We start from the raw sequence: 16853 nt of genomic DNA, 5'->3' as shown, positions 1-16853 counted from the left end.
TCGATAATATATACAATGCTTCTGTGTAATGAGGGTTTTTAAAAAGACCAAATCAGCTGGGGAAATTGTTAATTCAATTCCACTCAGATGATGCCGAGTGTTTCAGGGGGCCACAAATGAATTGGATCTGGATTGGAGGGATCTTGCAGAATGGCAGTGTCCTTTTTGATTTTGACTCGTGTCAACATAGATGATGGAGATCACTGGCTCATTTCTGTCAGAGGCACAATAGGACGTGAGCTTCGCAAAGATCCGATCGTATCTAGGTCATTTTTTTCCCCCTTTTCTCTGCTCGTGATTGAAAAAAGCCAGTTGTCTCATATAAGCCACTTTCAGAAAATGGGTGCTGCAACATACGCAACGTGTTTTTCCTTTAAATGTCTTTTAAACACGATGCAGGTTTGGCACTGTCAGTCACCAAACTGTATCCTAAGTATAGAGTTACACTATTCGGCTTATCTAACTTAACAGTCTTTTTCTGTCCTCGGTTGTCAAACGTCTGGAGTGTGAAGCTCAGGTATGGACCTCTAACCACCTCTCGCTGGTGGCCCCACTCGAGCTCCATCACACTGTGACAGTCTGTCAGGCTGGGCAGAAGGAGAGAGCCTTGTATGAGCGTGGATACAGTTCACCTGGGAAGTTACACAGGAAGTGCCCAAAGTTCCACTTCACATGTGAAAAATCAAAGGAAAATGACGTTTCGCACCACTTTTTTTTTTTACAAGTAGAGGACGGTTTTGGGGCTGCAAGGAATGATTACAGATACATCTGTAAAATCTACATCTTTTTTTTAACTAACAACAATCCAAACCCCAGGTACTCTTCATTTACTTTCATATATGACCAAGAAAAACCACAAATCCAAAGCTACAAATTAAGAAAAAAAAAAAAAAAACTTTTAGTACTTTAGATCAACTACTCCATTCAACAGTTAACAGTTGCAGCTCTAGAAAATAAAGTATATACTTGATGAATGCATCCGTGCCCCGTTGTGATCAGTTTAACTTTGCCTCGTAGCCCAGGTGTTATTCATGTATATTCTCATGTTCCGTTTCAGAATTATTGCTCCTCAAAAAGTCGTCATTACATCCAACTTTTTTTTTTCTTCTTTATTTTCAGCCCCACGACAAGAAACCATTTCATGAAAAATGTCTTGTATCACCTCGAAATGTTCGTCCTCCGGTGCAGCACATAAAAAAAAAAAAAAAAAGATTCATGCGTTAAATGTCGAAGTATTGCACTTCTTTACTGTGCTTAATAATTAATATCCCATCCCATCACCCTATGAATATTTACATGCAAAGCGTCCCTGGGAGCCCTCCATATGCCAGAGGGAGGGAAGTCTGTGTGTTTATAGCGTTAAACACTCAAACATCGCCGCCGAACCCCATTTTGCCTCCAACCATGAAAAAACAGCCACTAAAGCATTGTGAGCATTTTATTTGTTGTTGCACAATGTAACCTATTCAACTTCCATTTAGACGTGGCAAGTCAAATTACAGGTACTCTCTCCGTGCTTGACTGAAATCCCAGGACGACGCTTGTCTAGTTTCGAAGCGCGAGGGGAGGTTTTTTGTTTGCACGGCGGTTGTTTCCAGCGCGGTGACACTGTTCATTGGGATCACCTTCCACTTACTGTGTCAACGTGTCAAAGGTCTTGTTGTCAGCCCTTCCCCCGAATCAAGGCGTCATTGCGGAGGCAGGAGGAATCACACAGCAATATTAGATTATGCGTTGTACAGGCAGAATCGAGGCAAAAAGTTCATCGGAGCCTCGTGCAACTTTCAGCAAGAGGGGGGGTAAAAATAAAACACAAACTCCTGCAAATTATCAGTGATTGCTGCGGTTATATGAGCTAATTGGAGCCAAGGACTTTGGACTTTTGGATGTTAATGCACCGCTCAGTTCCAATCTCGCCGACTAGCTTCCCTCTTCAGCCCTCCCTTTGTGCCTGATCCAAAAAAAAAAAACAAAAAACGTTGAATAAACGCTGCAGGGTTCAGAAATCATCGTGTGTATGCTCAGATTCTGACGGCTTCAGAGCGCAACCGTGAATTTTTCGACCTTTTGACCTTTTTTCCGAGAGAGACTCAGCGGGGAGGCACGTCGCGGGAGAGATCGAAGCGAAGAATCCCTCTTGTTGAAGCCGCACTGCCGGCCACCGTAGAGGACAACCATGAGCTATTAAACGGACAAGTAGGATGTGTAGTACAAATACATACGCTGATGTTACCAGTGAACCTGGGCATGTTGGGCTCTGTTGCTTCCGTCGGTGATATTTATGTAGGGAAGAAGGGAACGGCTGAGTGTTGTTGTTGCTGCCTCCCTGCAGGTCCCCGAGCTCTCAGATCTCCTCTCTGTCTCCTGTGTGGATAAGTAGTGGCTGCAAAGGCAACGCTGCTCTTTGATATTTCACTCCTCATTTGAATCAGTGGCCGCTTTATTTGACAATGCCAGGTAATTACCTGGGTACCATGCTTGATCATGTGAACTCCTGCAGAACCAGAGTTGAGGGAGGGAGGAAAAAAAAGGCGGGGCGGGGGAGTGAAGGAGAGAGAGCTGGGTATCTGAGAGGAGATGGAAATGGGAGCACATAAACAAAACGGGGAAGGGGGGTGGGGAGGGGGGGTGAGGGGGGACGACAACAAAACGCACAAACACAAACAAACCATCTGCATTTGTTTAGCCGCATTGTTTGGTGCAGAGTGTCCTCGAACGTGTGGAGTCACGACCAAGCAAGTTGTGTGTGTGTGTGTGTGTGTGTGTGTGTGTGTGTGTGTGTGTGAGAGAGAGAGAGAGAGAGCCAGGCCTGTCCCATGCTGCGAAGAGTTGGGGGGGGGTCGAGCACGAGGTCAGACACCGGGTGAGAAGTTTATTATAACTCAAATGAATAGTTTTTGTCTCTCGGGTTCACTCGTTCTGATCAGCTGGAAGTCTCTGAGGTGTGTGTGTGCTGCTCGTGAGCCGGAGTGTGTTTCACATGTGAGAGCAACAAAGTAAAAAAAAAAGGAAAAAAAACACAACACATTCTGAAAAAATATATAAAAGAGAATAAACCCAAAGACATTTTTTTGGAAGATATTTTAATGGTGTTGCATTAAAAGGCATCAGGACATTTACAGAGGAGTAAAGCAAACAGTTTTACAGTATTATGCATAAAAGATGAGGAGAGGAGGAAAAAAATAACTGCAAACATTCATTTACAAATTTTTAAAAAAATAATGATACTCTGTGGGGTTAAGCTCGGTGCTTTTGCCAAATAGCTGGATGTGCAACCTTGTCGATGATGTTTATTGAACAGGAGAGCAGTGTTTACTCTGTTGTGTGACTAGAATATCAAAACCCGTCACTCCATGTGAGCGCAGCTGCGTTCAGGCTGACTGACTGAGCTCTCCTTGGAGGAAACCAGCAAGACAACTTAGGCCCCGGCCCCGAAGTTTAACTGAAACACTGTGCCAGCAACAAAAAACAGAAATGCAAAAAAGAAGAAAGAAAAAGAAATACCACTCCTGTTACCTAAATAGGAAATACGGAGTAAAAAATAAAACACTTTAATTTAAACTATGGGGTTGAATGTGCACAGAGCCTTTTTTTTTTCTTTTTTTTTCTTCTTCACATAATGGTCTCACTGTAAAGGAGGTGTAATTCATTAAGGCTATAAATAAGGTGTGATGTGATGACGGACAAGGCTAAACATATCCCAACTTTTCTCAGAGACGTTTCCTCTTCGTCCTCCGTTTTTTTCTTCACCTTTTCAAATTCATTCTAAAGCTTTAGGGTTTAGATATCTTATTCTGAGTGTGTGATAATATGTGCAAAAAAAGGGGGGGGGGGGGGGTGGGGGGGATCTATATAGTTAAAAACGTGTCTGATAATTCCGAGGTTTTCCAAACGCTCCATTTTTTTTGTTCTCCCGGATCTTGGTAAGTTTGCAGGCAGCGTGCTTCAAAACTCTCTGCCATTCCTCCTTCTTCTTTCTAATCATATTGAAACCGTGAACGCATCCGCACTTCCATACCCCCCACCCCCCTCATCACTTCCCGCACCGGACAAACAACACAAGAGGATGAGGAGGGGGGGATTTGTATTCATTTCAAAGCGGAGAGGGGAATTAAGACAATTTAATAAAGGCTTAAAGCGGTGGGGTTGTCTGCGCAGCGCCTAAAGCCATATTTCCTCTGATCAGCGGAGGAGGGCGATTTTATTGGACATGTTTCTATTTCCAAATCCGCATAACAGGCAACGATGCATGCGTTCCCCATAATGTAGATAAGGGTAAGAGAGAGGGGTTTGATATGTAATAAAAGGTGGGTCTGTGCTGCCTGTTTAAGCCCCCTTAAGCCTGATAAATGATGAGCGACAGAGGCACAGCGAGAGGGTCACCACTATTAACTCCTCGGGTTTTTTTTTTTTTTTTTTTTTTCTTCTTCTTCTTTCCCGGCCTCCACTTAAACTTCTCTCAATTACATGCGGTAATGTGGCTGGATACGGGCCTTATAGGGCTTCGACCTGTTTCAATCTAAAAAACTCGGAGTTTAAAAGGAGAGAGGGAAAAAAAAAGGTGGGGAGAAAATCGTACACAGATCTCCCGCATGTGAAACCCGCAAGGTCCTAATGAGAACTGTCCCCTAAGCCACGTGTTTAGCAGGGTGGAGGTGGAGGTGGTGGGGAAACACGGGGATTACAGTGCGCGGCGCTGGACACATTGCGCACCAGGTATTCTGGGACAAACACCCGATGCAAGCTCATTAAATCAGCATTTGGTGTGTCCGCACAGGCGTTAACGACGGGCTCTAATCTCGGCGGTGACCCGCTCAAAGTGTGTCACCGCCGAGCGGAGGCGAGGCTGCAGACAGCTCCAGAGGAGAGCTCTGCGTCTTCACAGGCTGGAGGGAAAGGACAGGGAGGGAAAACGCGTGAAACGAATTAATTTCTGTGAAAGTTATTTTCCAATATTAACACTCAGTTTTGGTGGCGTTCAGGACTTTTACGCGCAGTTTTTAGAGAACAGAATATATGTTTATTTTATTCCTTTTTCCATGTTTATCCTGAGCTTCTGTTCAGCTCTTTTATTTTAATTTGGTATCATGATATCAAACATGCAATAACGCGTTTAGTATCAGATAATAAAAAGAATCACCCGAGCTGTGTGAGTATTAAAATGTTAATACGAATATCAGTGATTGGATATTAAAACTGCGTGTTAGTTACTTATTATTATTATTATTATTATTATTTAATCGATCTGATTTGGATTTACACGAAGGCCGAATTTGATCCAAAATTAAATTGAAGAAAATCACCCGAATTCGCAAATTTAGAAATAATTCTTGCACACGCAATTAAAAGAAAAACCAAAGGCAGTGAAGGCCACATTTTTCTTCTATTTTTAATTTTGCTAATTTGCGCGACACAAAGTCCAAACCGTGAGACAAGTTCAGCCGAATTAAAGGTCAGAGATCTGCCTACGAACAAATCCAATATCACACGAAACGACTCAGACAAACTCGTGGAGAAAAAAAACAAGAAAATCAACATTTTGATATTTTCAAAATGACGTCCGTCGTCAGGAAATAATAATTTGATCTCTGTGCTTTTTAAATTTTAACTCGAATTCACGACTTTCTCGCGTCGATTTCGTGTAAATTTACCGAATCTCTGAATCATTTTTTTTTTTTTGGATTTATTAATTTAATTTTTTTTCAGGGGCCTTCTCTCATTTGTTGCAGAGCTCTTCGGCAGCTCGGCGGCCGCCAGGTGTCGCTCCACGGCCGCATATTCTCTCCTGAGTCCATGAAGAGGGGGAGAAAAAAAAAAAAGCCACAGTTACATTTGCTGCTGGCCTCATCTCTCTCCCTCCACCACCACCTCCTCTCTCCCTCCCCCCTCTCTCTCCCTCTCCCTCCTCCCTTTACTAACCCTTCTGACACCAGACTCTGAGAATCGGTGGAGGGGAAAATGAGGCTTTGGAGCTGAAGAATTTACAGTTAGTCGCGAAACTTTTACAAGTATTTGAGTTGCTCACTCCACTTTTTTTTTTTTTTTTCTGAAACCCTATAGTCACATTTCACTGCGGGAGGTCAGGGAGAGTTCAGGCCGGAGAGATGAGCGAGGTGAGGCGAGGGGGTGAGAAAACAAGGGGAGGGGAGAGAGTGGAGATGTTATAAACAATAAGGAATCATTAATAAAAAAATAAAATAAAAAATAAAAAAAAATTGTGTGTTCAAGCAAATAAGTGAAAAATTAAGATTGTGAAAATTATTGATAGGAATAATCTGCTCAGAATGGGGACAGTGAGGAACTCCATTACGCTTGTCAGTGTGTAAAATCAACGTTTAAATTCAATTCTGACCCAAAAGCTGCTTTTATTTTATTTTTATATATTTTTTAACAGTTTTTTTTTTCTTCTTCTTTTTACCTCCCAAGCCTCTCCACTAGTCAGTCTATGATCCAAGTCTTATCTCGGCGCCTCTATACATTAGCCGAGGCCTGATTTACATAATCTCGAACGCTGAAGAAGAGGGCCAGAGAAGAACAAAGTTACAAACAAGATTAGGGGCGATTTTATTTGTTCCTGCGGTTGAGCGCCGATTGTTTCTCCAGGAGTGTTTAAGGTCACTAAGAGGATTTGAAGCCCCACACCACCACCACCACCACCACCACCACCCCACCCACCGTTTCATATCACTGATCTTTTTGAGGGAATTAAAATCAACAATGCATTTTCTCTCCATATTTAGCAACAGGCTCGAGTGTGTGTGTGTGTGTGTGTGTGTGTGTGTGTGTGTGTGTGTGTGTGTGAGAGAGAGAGAGAGAGAGAGAGAGAGAGAGAGAGAGAGCAACCGAGCCCTGCAGGGAGAAGGAGAGTGGGAGAGAGGGAGAGGGGGAGAAGAGAGGGGATTGTAAGTCCTGCACAAGAGTAAACAGAGGAGTGGGGAAGTTCAGTGCTCAGCCCCTCGGTCGCGTTGCGTTGCATTTTCACGGCTGGGTTTTCCTGGGTGCACCTTTTCGGATGTGACATGCGGCGGATCTCTCTCTCCCTCTACCCCCTTGGTGATTGTCCCAGTAGTGTTTTCCTTGAAATGGATCCTCTGCCCCCCTAATGAATCCAAACGCAGCTGGCCATGTCCCACACGGACACCGAGAGCTTTAACCCTAAACTGACCTCAATTTGACACCACCAGATGAAATTTTACCGCCTGTTAATGCCAACCACTGATTTCTCCTCTTTTCCACACTGCGCACCTGGAAAGGTGGTCGCGACGTGAAAAAGGCCACTTGTAAGAAATGTGTAAAAATAAAAACTACATTTAACTGTAATTGTCTGCGAGAGGTGTCCTCCTGGAATCATCTGGCTTGTAAAACGCGCTCGGGGTTAGACGCAGGGGAGTTTGAGTTGGCACAGGTCTTGTTTATGGGGAAAATTAATTTTAATTAGCTATTGAGTGAGCGATGATTAAAATAAAATTAGAAAACGAAGCACCGACTTGTGTAATGTCGCGTCACACGCTGTTATCAGGCGAAATGAACCTATTCCACAGCCTAAAATATTTGTTCGCGCCGATGTCTCCGTGTTTATTGCCCCCCCTTCCATTAATTAGTCAAATAAATAGTTCCGCGTAATAAGAGACAGGAGTTTGAATTTTTGGGGGCGTCGTTAGGGAAAGTCGTCGCTGTGAAGTTTTCTAGGGAAGGATGTGTTTTTTTTTTGTTTTTTTTGTTTTGTTTTTTGTGCGGAGCCGCGCGTTGGACACGCATAATTAGCCCCCGCTATTTTTCACACGCTCTTCGGGTGTTTGCATCACTCTCCTCGGGGGCAAATCACATATTTCCACAATGAAATGCGCAAGGAAAAGAGAGAGAGAGAGAGGAAAAAAAAGATGCGGTAAAAAAAAAATAAAAAAAAAAGTTGCGAGATTTAGGCGTGTTGTGTTTAAAAGAAAGAAAAAATCCGCTCCGTGCGCTCGGATTCTTCGGACACGTCGCGCGTTTTAACGCCTCGGTTAAACATCTGCATTTTTCTCCAGCTTCAAAACTTTGCCCTTCAGCTGCGCCGCGGACGGACGCACCTCCCCAACAAAGCGGTAGATACAGTATAAGGTTTAATGCTACTTACCGTAGTTGTCCAAAGGAGGAGGAGGAGGAGGAGGATGGAGGAGATTAACCAAAAAAAGAAAAAAAAAAAAGTCAAGCGTTAGAGCACAAATCAATGTGAACGATAGTATTTAGCTTATGAAAATATCAGTCTTCAATAGCAGAGTCTGCCGGGCTGGTTGTGTTTACAGAGTGCAAAGAGAGAAAGAAGTCGAGAGAGCGAGAGAGAGAGAGAGAGAGACTTGGAGACGGTGGCTGCCTTGGCTCTCTGCGCACCGCTCTGCAGCTCCTTCCCGGGGTATTGCACGTTGAAATGTCCACACAGCCGTTTGTCAAACCCTGCAGTCCTACACTTCCCACCCCCCCTTTATGCCAACAAACATAACTGTTGTCACGCTTTCATTTATTAAATCTTTCTTTACAAAAAAAAACAACAAAAACCCACAATCTCCTGCCATTTACTGTAATCGACCCCTGAGCAACTCTGCCTGGTCTATTTTGTTTGTTGGGAGAGTTTATTGACCCCTCCAACGGTAGCCACAGCCCCGTCTCCCCGAGAGCGCGTGTGTCTACCTTAATCCTAAACCTGTGAATAATTAATTTCCACCATCAAAAAAAAAAAAAAAAAAAATGTCACGGAGCCATAAATGGAGCCTTTACGTGAGAGCCCTTGTCAATACAGCCAAATGATGCCATATTAGCATTGATGGAGCTAAATATTAAAGGGGATAGACGGCCTGCTTCTGTTTTTAGTGCGTAAAAAAAAAGAAAAGAAAAGAAAAGAAAGTGCTCCGGACTCCAAAAAGGGCTTCACTGCAATCGATGGCCGGAGCGTTGCTCCTCCTCTAAACTTCAATCTCCTCACATGATTGATGATCTTGGGGAGCTTTGATAATTGACTACTCTGGGGTAAGGCACGGATTTCTATCAAGAGAGGGGATTGGACGAAAGAAACATACAAAATTACTTTCTCCACAAAAGCTTTTTTTTGTTGGTTGTTTTTTGTTTTTCTTTCACCCCCTCTTGGAAAAGTTCATTCTGGGCTTAGAGGGGTGCTGTGTGTCGTTTAATTTGCTAAGAAAAAAAAAAAGAAGCGATAATTAGCTGTAAGATTAGGACGCATTACTGAGATATTAGGCACACCGGCTTATAACCACAAAACAGATAACAAGTAAGCGTCATGCTCATATATTAAAGTCAGCATTCACAAGATTTCCCGATACATTTTTTAGCTTTATAATCCTTTGTTTAACTCCTGTCAGGATGCAACAGTTCACGTGTTTGTTGTGTCCGTGCGTAAAAACTTTGGGCACGCCGTGCGTAATTCTGCATTAAAAATGAACTTCTCTGCTCTAAATCACGATTCGCGTGGTTGAATTCAGTCAGTGGTGTGCTTTTTTTATTCAACTCAGAGGAGTTTTTGCAGCCGAAGTATCCGCGCTGCGAAAACCTTCCTCATTCAACCTTTTCTTATTCTTCTTCTTCTCCAGGTCTCTTCTCTGCGAGGGGAAAAAAAAGAAGAAGAAGGAATTGGGTGGGAGTTGGAGCTGTGTTGGTTTGCCTTTTACCCCCAGTGTGGAGTTGAAGCCGTCCCTGCGCCTCGCATACACTCTGCATAACACAAGATTTGGTCTCTCCTCTCTCTTTTCTGGAGCTGCTGTAGGACTGGCTATGGCCACCACTACTTCCGGGATCCGTCATTTCATTCGCCCACCGCTCAGCGCTGCGAACTGACTCTGTTTCTATAAGCAAGCTAGCAGCCAACCTGCCAACACTCGCTGACACTCACTCATCTCAGTTTCGCCAGATAGACGAAATACCTACGGGGGGAAAGAAAGGAAAGATCCGAATCGCAATCTCTTAATTTCTACTGCTTTTTTTCGCTGTTTTTTTTCTTCTTCTCTTTTTTTCTTACAGTGATAATAAAACAAGATAGCGATCTGGAGGCATTAAAGGAGACGCGGACTCGCGGGATGAAAACGGACTAAAAAGATTCGTCCTTCTCTTGAACATCATCACCGACCGTCATTCATTCATTACCTTGACAACCTCTGGCTTTGATTGACAGCTGGAGTGGCAAAAAGCCATGAGACACGACAGTTTAGTTACATGCAGGTTGTTGATGGGCCGATTGTAACCTTCACTTTGGCGCATTTTCTTTTCTTTTTTTTCCGTGGAAAGAGGGAAAACAAGAAAAATTCCAAAACTCCCCGATGCTACGGTTTCAACTGAACCACACTGGCGAATAGGAGAAGTCGCAAAGTTGGTTCAAACAAGGAATCTTGCCACTAAATCACTTTCTAACCGGGACTGGGATATTAAATATACGACAGATTCAGGAGTTTATTGGAGCGCAGCCTGATGGCGCAAAGGGTAGGTTTTAAATCTCCTACACTTACCTGTTTCAAATCCACTGTAGGGTGGCCCCTCGTATCGATAACCTCTTGTCGGGGTGGTTGGCAAATTTTTCGCAAAGTATTCATATCAAAGCGGCTAGATTTGACATTTTTGCAGCGCCCCTTCTCCTCAAGCGAAGTGACAGCCTCTGCCTTTTTTTTCTTTCCTCTTACCGACAGCCTCCACGACAGTCGTGGAGCCAGTTTTCGCAGGAGACTCCAAACTAATTCGCTCTTTTTCATCCACCAAACTCTCCTTCGCGGAGCACCGAGCTAAAAAATGTTTTTGGTAATGACCAACCCTTTAGCAGATTTCACATGTATTGGCACTTTTGCAGCGCATTTTTCACAGCAACAGCTTATTTCAGTTTTCTCTTGTTTCTCAGCGTGTTATTCACAGTGAGACGGGCATGCCTTGTTTGGTTTCTTTTAAAAGCACTTTGTTTAGGAAAAGTAAACCGGGCTGACTTATTTTTTTTTTTTTTTGCTCTGATTTCATTCCCAGTACGATGAGCTGGCCCATTACGGTGGGATGGACGGAGTCACGGCGTCGATGTACGGGGACCCGCATGCTCCCCGGCCGCTTCCCCAGGTCCACCATCTGAACCACGGACCGCCGCTGCACGCCAGCCAGCACTACGGAACCCACGCTCCCCATCCGAACGTTATGCCCACCAGCATGGGCTCCGCTGTCAACGACGTTTTAAAGAGGGATAAAGATCAAATATATGGGTAAGGTTTGCATGAAAAACGCGTATTTTTTTAATATATTTTTTTATTGCAATTTTTTAATTTGTTTTTTTTGACTGACTTTTCAGCTTTTTCTCCAAGTTAGTTTTGCTGCTGGGAGCTTTTCTTTCTCCCCAACCGCTAAATTTAAATAAGCGTTTTTGTGTGTGTGTGTGTGTGTGCAGGATTGACCGCAGTTTTCTGGAGCTCCATTGTTGGTCAGGGGAGTTTTGTTGATGTGTAATTTTAGACGCATTGTAGAAGAGGCATCGTCAAGCCTTGCAGTGAGCGAGAGGGAGCCTTGAGCTTGAAATACAAGCTATAAAATAATATGGAAGGCGAGCCTTGTGCGCGGAGTCTCTCTCTCTCTCACACACACACACACACACTGCGTTCAAACGCAATGAAAACAAAATTCAGCGTCACAACAATTGCTCCACGTTACAGGGGTCTCTTTGAGATGACTCCCCTTATCATTTCTCGGCGTTTAAAACAGTTTCTCCCTTCTCTCCGAGACTTCACAAAAAAACTTCTCTGACGCTTTCCAAATATTGTTTGCAAGCAACGCAGACACAAAGAGCGCCGCCTCAACGCACCCGTGTGTCTTCTGTAATTCTACTTTGGTCAGGGTTATTCTGGAATAAAGCAAGAAAACCGCATTCAGACTCACCGTTCAGTGCAAAACTTTAAAAAAAAAAAAAAAAGAAAAGGAGAAAAAAATGTTTTCAGAAATTGCTCGCTCACACACACTCACAGAAAGTGCCATAATCCACGGTGTATCATTATAATCTGGGATGTAGGCGTAGAGTAAATCCTCCCCGGCTCCTTTACTCACGTTTTTCATACGCGGAGCAGAGTTCAGCTGTAAGGTTTTCATACTGACACACATATGAACGACGTGAAAGACGAAGCTGGTGGCAGTTTTTGTGAAGTTAAAAAAAAATGACTCTTATTCTGAAACTGGAATTGGGCTCTTAAAAATGATCTGTGACTGTTAGTCTCGTGAGTCAGTGGAAGTTAGACTTTACTCATTTGTATCCACTCGTCCACCGTTTCAACGCTTTAGACATAATAAAGGAGAAATAACAAACTCGTCTGTGTCTCGGCACGTCTGCGCCGTGAATCTGCAGAAAAATATCTTCTAACTTTTTTTTTTCTCCTGCAGACTCCATAATTCCCCTAAAATCCCTCCGACCACTCTGGAGTGTGTCTGCCTTGTTTTTGTTGCACTTTTTTGTTGACTTCTCAGCCCGTTTTTCTGCTTCGCACTGCAAGAAATGTCAGCCCCAGCAAGTCGATTAACATCACATTGAGTTTGAGAAAAAAAAAAAAAAAATCCTCAGACGCCACAAAAACTACAGGAGCAAAATGTCCCAGATGCGCTTTTACGCATGCACCAAACTCAAAACGGCTTCCAAAACACAGCGACCCTGACTCCAGACCTATTGTTATAGTTGTTGCCTGCCTTATTATTTTTTTTTCAAACCAAGCAACCATTTGATATGAAGAAAAAAGTGTGGAAAGTATTCAGCGAGGGAGAAAGTAAAAGTAGACTCATCTCTGTGTTTTATTTTCCAGCTGTTGTGATAAAAGTGAGGGGTTTTTTGGGGGGGGCGGCAGGGAGCCGACAGATATACGCAGGTTGACGGGACATTTTTTGCAGTGGGCTTTGTGGAGCCGGTGTGCTGCTTGTTACTCAGGCTGTGTTTCCCCCCTCTTGCAGTCACCCTTTATTCCCACTGCTCGCACTGGTTTTTGAGAAGTGCGAGTTGGCGACGTGTACTCCGAGGGAGCCCGGCGTAGCAGGCGGCGATGTCTGCTCCTCAGACTCCTTCAATGAGGACATTGCAGTGTTTGCCAAACAGGTCAATTTCCAAAACAAAATGTTTTATATTTTTAAAATAATTGATTTGGGATTGCTGTGGCTTGCACAGTTGTCTGCTTTTATTTGCAATAAAAAAAAAAATAAATAACACAAAACTTTTTTTTTTTTCTCTCTTGACAGTGTGTGTGTTCTGTGCAGTGTTATCAGGCTTAACGTTTTCAGGATGAAAATAGACGCGCATTCCGCACGTTTCACGCCAAACTAACTCTGACATTTTGGTGTGTTATTTTAGGTCCGAGCAGAAAAACCTTTATTTTCATCAAATCCAGAGTTGGACAATTTGGTAAGCGCACACTCTGACCTCTCTTGTCTCTGAAGTAATTGCCCGCTTGGCTGCGGTTTCACTGTGCCTTTTTTTTTTTTTTTTACACTCAAACATCACACACAGTTGAATATGTGAACCTATGATTTAAACTTCCGCACATGTCAGATCAGGTTTTTTGATGTGTGACCACACTGGCCGCTGTCATTGTTCGGGGTCCACCCTCACTGAGCTGACCCAGCTGACCAGCGTGCGTGATCACACAGTCACATTGTGAAATGCAGATTTGTTTAAAAAAAGGAAATATTGAGTAGTTGTTACCTGCCAGGGCACTCCAGAGTTTTATCACACAAGCATAAAAAACACAAATATCTCACTATTAAATTGTGTTGTGATTGTGTTTATTTGCTCTTTTCTCCCCTCCAGATGATACAAGCCATACAAGTATTACGGTTTCACCTCTTGGAATTAGAAAAGGTAAATACTCTAATTCTCATATGTTGTGGACAACTGATATTATTAAAGGTTTAGTGCTGCAGAGGTTTTTTTTGTTTTAAAGTACACCCTGCGTTTTGGAGAAAAGTTTAATTTTCATAAAAAATAATAATAATCTGCTCTCGCATTTTACCCAGCTCCCTCCATGTGACTATTGATACAACATGCTGCAGCTTCTTTTGCTCACATTGTTATCGATCCGGAGATATAGTTTCAACTGCTCATTATCCCCCACCACCTCCACCCCACCGCCCCCCCTCTCGTCTACAGGCTCACGGCATGCTGTTTATTTTTTTGTCGTTCGACTTGTTGCTGCAGTCTCAGGAGAATAATAAGCACCGCAACAATTTCACTATTGTTTCCTTCGCCGCCGATAATGCCCCCCTTAATTGGAGTTATTCTTGGACCAATCCCATCCTGGAGAAAAAAAAAGGTGTTTTCCTTTCTGACCCCCCCTATTTTTTTTCCTCTTTTCTTTACACCAGGTGCACGAGCTCTGCGACAATTTTTGCCACCGGTACATCAGTTGTTTGAAAGGAAAAATGCCAATAGATCTAGTTATTGACGAGCGGGATGGCAGCTCGAAATCAGATCACGAAGAACTCTCGGGATCGTCGACTAACCTTGCAGATCACGTAAGTTACGCAGACCTTTTCTTCTTATAGTTGCGATAGTGTGTGTGTGTGTGTGTGTGTGTGTGTGTGTGTGTGTGTACGACAGCAAACACTCGAGCCTGTCTGATTTTTTTTTGTTGTTGTTGCTGAACCGTGCAAATGAATAATCGGCTGTTTTTGAAACAATCCCATGCGTCTGATGTTTTCCTCGTAATGCCAACTCTTGTGCTGCTTAGCCTCTGCTCGTGAGTGTGTGTGTGTGTGTGTGTGTGTGTGTGTGTGTGTGTGTGTGTGTGTGCGTGTGACCCCGCTGTGCCATCAGTAAATAGAGCATGCTCTGTTCTGCAAGGGGAAAAAAAAAAGAAAGAAAATCTGCCGATCGATGTTCTAAGGTCAAAAGCTAGATGTGATACAATGGACTGAGTTATTGTTTTAGTCTTTTGATTAGGGGCAGTCATGTGTGCATAATGCGTCCGTGCGTCCTTTTTTTTTTGCTGCGTGTGTGTGAGTGCTGGAGATCTGTGTGTGTGCGCATTAGAGGCTGCGCGTGCGTGAATCGCTGCCGTGCGTAATGGAGAGTTGGAGGAGAGAGAGAGAGAGAGAGAGAGAGAAAACGTGAGGCAATTATCTGTTACGCAGGTTTTAACGTTAAAGCAGGGTATCAGCGGTAAGCTGTAGCTTTAGGCCAATATTTAAAAAGAAAAGGGCTTTACATTTGGGGGCTGTGGGAGCTGGATATGGCCTGCGCGTAAAGCTGTGGATTCTTTCTCTCTCTCTCTTTTTTTCTTGCTTCCTTGCTCGCTGCAGAGGTGGAGAAAGTGGTAGCCTATTGAAATAGATCTCAGAAGCTAAAGGCTTACCATCAATGTCAAGTTCACAAGGCATATGATGGTTCGTCTGGAGGCCTTCCATGGCTGTTGATGTTAATGTGTTTAATTGTTTCGTATTGATTGCCGTGCGGTCTTTGCTCTGCAGCAGTGGCTCCCTCTGCCCCCCCGCCCCCCATTTTTTTTTCCTTATGGCTGGAGGCTCCATAATGCTGAATTCAATTATAAGCACCTGAAGTACAGTAGGTTTAAATTTGAGGATCGATTCCCTGAGTTTTAAATCGTGCATTTTCGGTGTCATAAACACACACCACCACCACCTACCTACCAACCTACATCCTCCCCCCTCCCCCCTGCAATATGGATCGAGCTGACAGTGTATTATTGAGTTGATACCTGTGAATTATTGCGTCTTGCATGCCCTGTGATAAAGCTAATGTTTTGCTGGAGAGAGAGACAGAGAGGGGGGCGCGGGGGGGGGGGCTATTGCAACAAAGTGACTAGTTAATATCTGCGCAGCACCAAGGCCAAGCCTATTAGGAATTAAAGCAGATTTAAGTGTTATGCAAAGTCACCGCGCTGCATCTGTTGGCTCTGGCTATAGGCCTAATAGCGGTGGATTTCCCTGCGAGAAGCCCCGTCGCGCTTTCCCAGGTTCCACGCAGGCTCCCGCACCGCACCGCACCGCACAAGGTGAATTAGAAACACAATTAGAAAGCCGAAGATGAGAAAAACGGTCAAAAAAAACAAAAAAAAAACACCCGGCAATATTGTGGTCCTCCAGCACAAGTGTAGAAATGAGGCATGCTGTTGTTTATATTGTAGAGATTAGATAAACTAGCCTGTTTAGTTTCATGGCAGATGGTTGATACTCAAGCCAATTTCCAATGGTGTGCCTCCAGTGACGCAGACACACCGGCTCTGTCACGAATCCCACTGGTGAGAAATATTTTGATAATTAGTTAAAAAAAGAAAAAAAAATAGATATGCCAATAAAGCAAATCAGGGGCAGCAGTAAACAAGAGCTGCTGTGACAAGCCATTCATCTCGGAGTCATTTGGGCCAGTCACCTCATTAGGTATTTAAAGTTTGAGGGATTTATATCACTGTTGTGGCACCAGTGAACTTTTTATTGCAGCTAACTGCTGGGCTGAATTTGACTAAAGTGTTTTTTTTTCCTTTTTGTCTGAGCTGAGTGCTGCATGTTGTGGAAATATATACAGGCTGCAGCTTATAGTTAAAGGACCACTCGTCTTTAGGAGGAAATCTGAATCCTTCACTGAGCGATTTTTATGTCTAGACCAAGTAAATAAACAACTGAATAAACAAACTGACGTTACAGGACAACACAATTGTTGTATTTTGTTTAGATGTGGCGGACCCTGCCACCTTTCCAGCTTCTAACAGTGTCCTGGGGAACTTATTTTCCCCTCTGAGAGCAGCTTGTTTATTCAGCTATGGAAAAAAAGTTTGTATTATCACCTCATTAATATTATGAATATCGCCTGTATGTGTATGAATTTTTTATCTAAAAGCTACACAGTGCCCCTT

At 43.5% G+C, this 16853-nt stretch overlaps 1 protein-coding gene and 1 long non-coding RNA gene across 8 annotated transcripts in view; one reads left to right on the top strand and one right to left on the bottom strand.

Annotated features, from left to right (window-relative positions):
• Positions 1-4430: 4430 nt before the first annotated feature.
• Positions 4431-9357, bottom strand: LOC119004776. The gene is made up of 2 exons (XR_005070306.1): positions 8117-9357; positions 4431-5785 (listed from the first exon to the last, which is right to left on the bottom strand). It is a non-coding gene; the product is annotated as an uncharacterized LOC119004776 (long non-coding RNA).
• A 389-nt stretch (positions 9358-9746) lies between these two features.
• The window catches only part of meis2a (Meis homeobox 2a), an 82399-nt gene continuing 75292 nt past the window's right edge, over positions 9747-16853 (top strand). For 2 of the 7 annotated variants that reach the window (XM_037071973.1, XM_037071969.1), the window contains exons 1-6: positions 9754-10467; positions 10996-11222; positions 12943-13084; positions 13337-13387; positions 13793-13843; positions 14347-14496. In XM_037071973.1, coding sequence (XP_036927868.1) covers positions 10456-10467; positions 10996-11222; positions 12943-13084; positions 13337-13387; positions 13793-13843; positions 14347-14496 — 633 coding nt within the window. In that variant the 5' untranslated portion in view covers positions 9754-10455. Of the gene's footprint in view, positions 10468-10670; positions 10780-10995; positions 11223-12942; positions 13085-13336; positions 13388-13792; positions 13844-14346; positions 14497-16853 lie in introns of all 7 variants that reach the window. The other 5 variants (XM_037071971.1, XM_037071974.1, XM_037071975.1 and 2 more) reach the window with 5 other exon arrangements.

This window comes from Acanthopagrus latus, chromosome 16, assembly GCF_904848185.1.
Source record: "Acanthopagrus latus isolate v.2019 chromosome 16, fAcaLat1.1, whole genome shotgun sequence".
Classification (NCBI taxonomy): domain Eukaryota; kingdom Metazoa; phylum Chordata; class Actinopteri; order Spariformes; family Sparidae; genus Acanthopagrus; species Acanthopagrus latus.
Note: the sequence above shows the minus strand (reverse complement) of the source record. Positions and strands in the feature narration are given on the sequence as shown.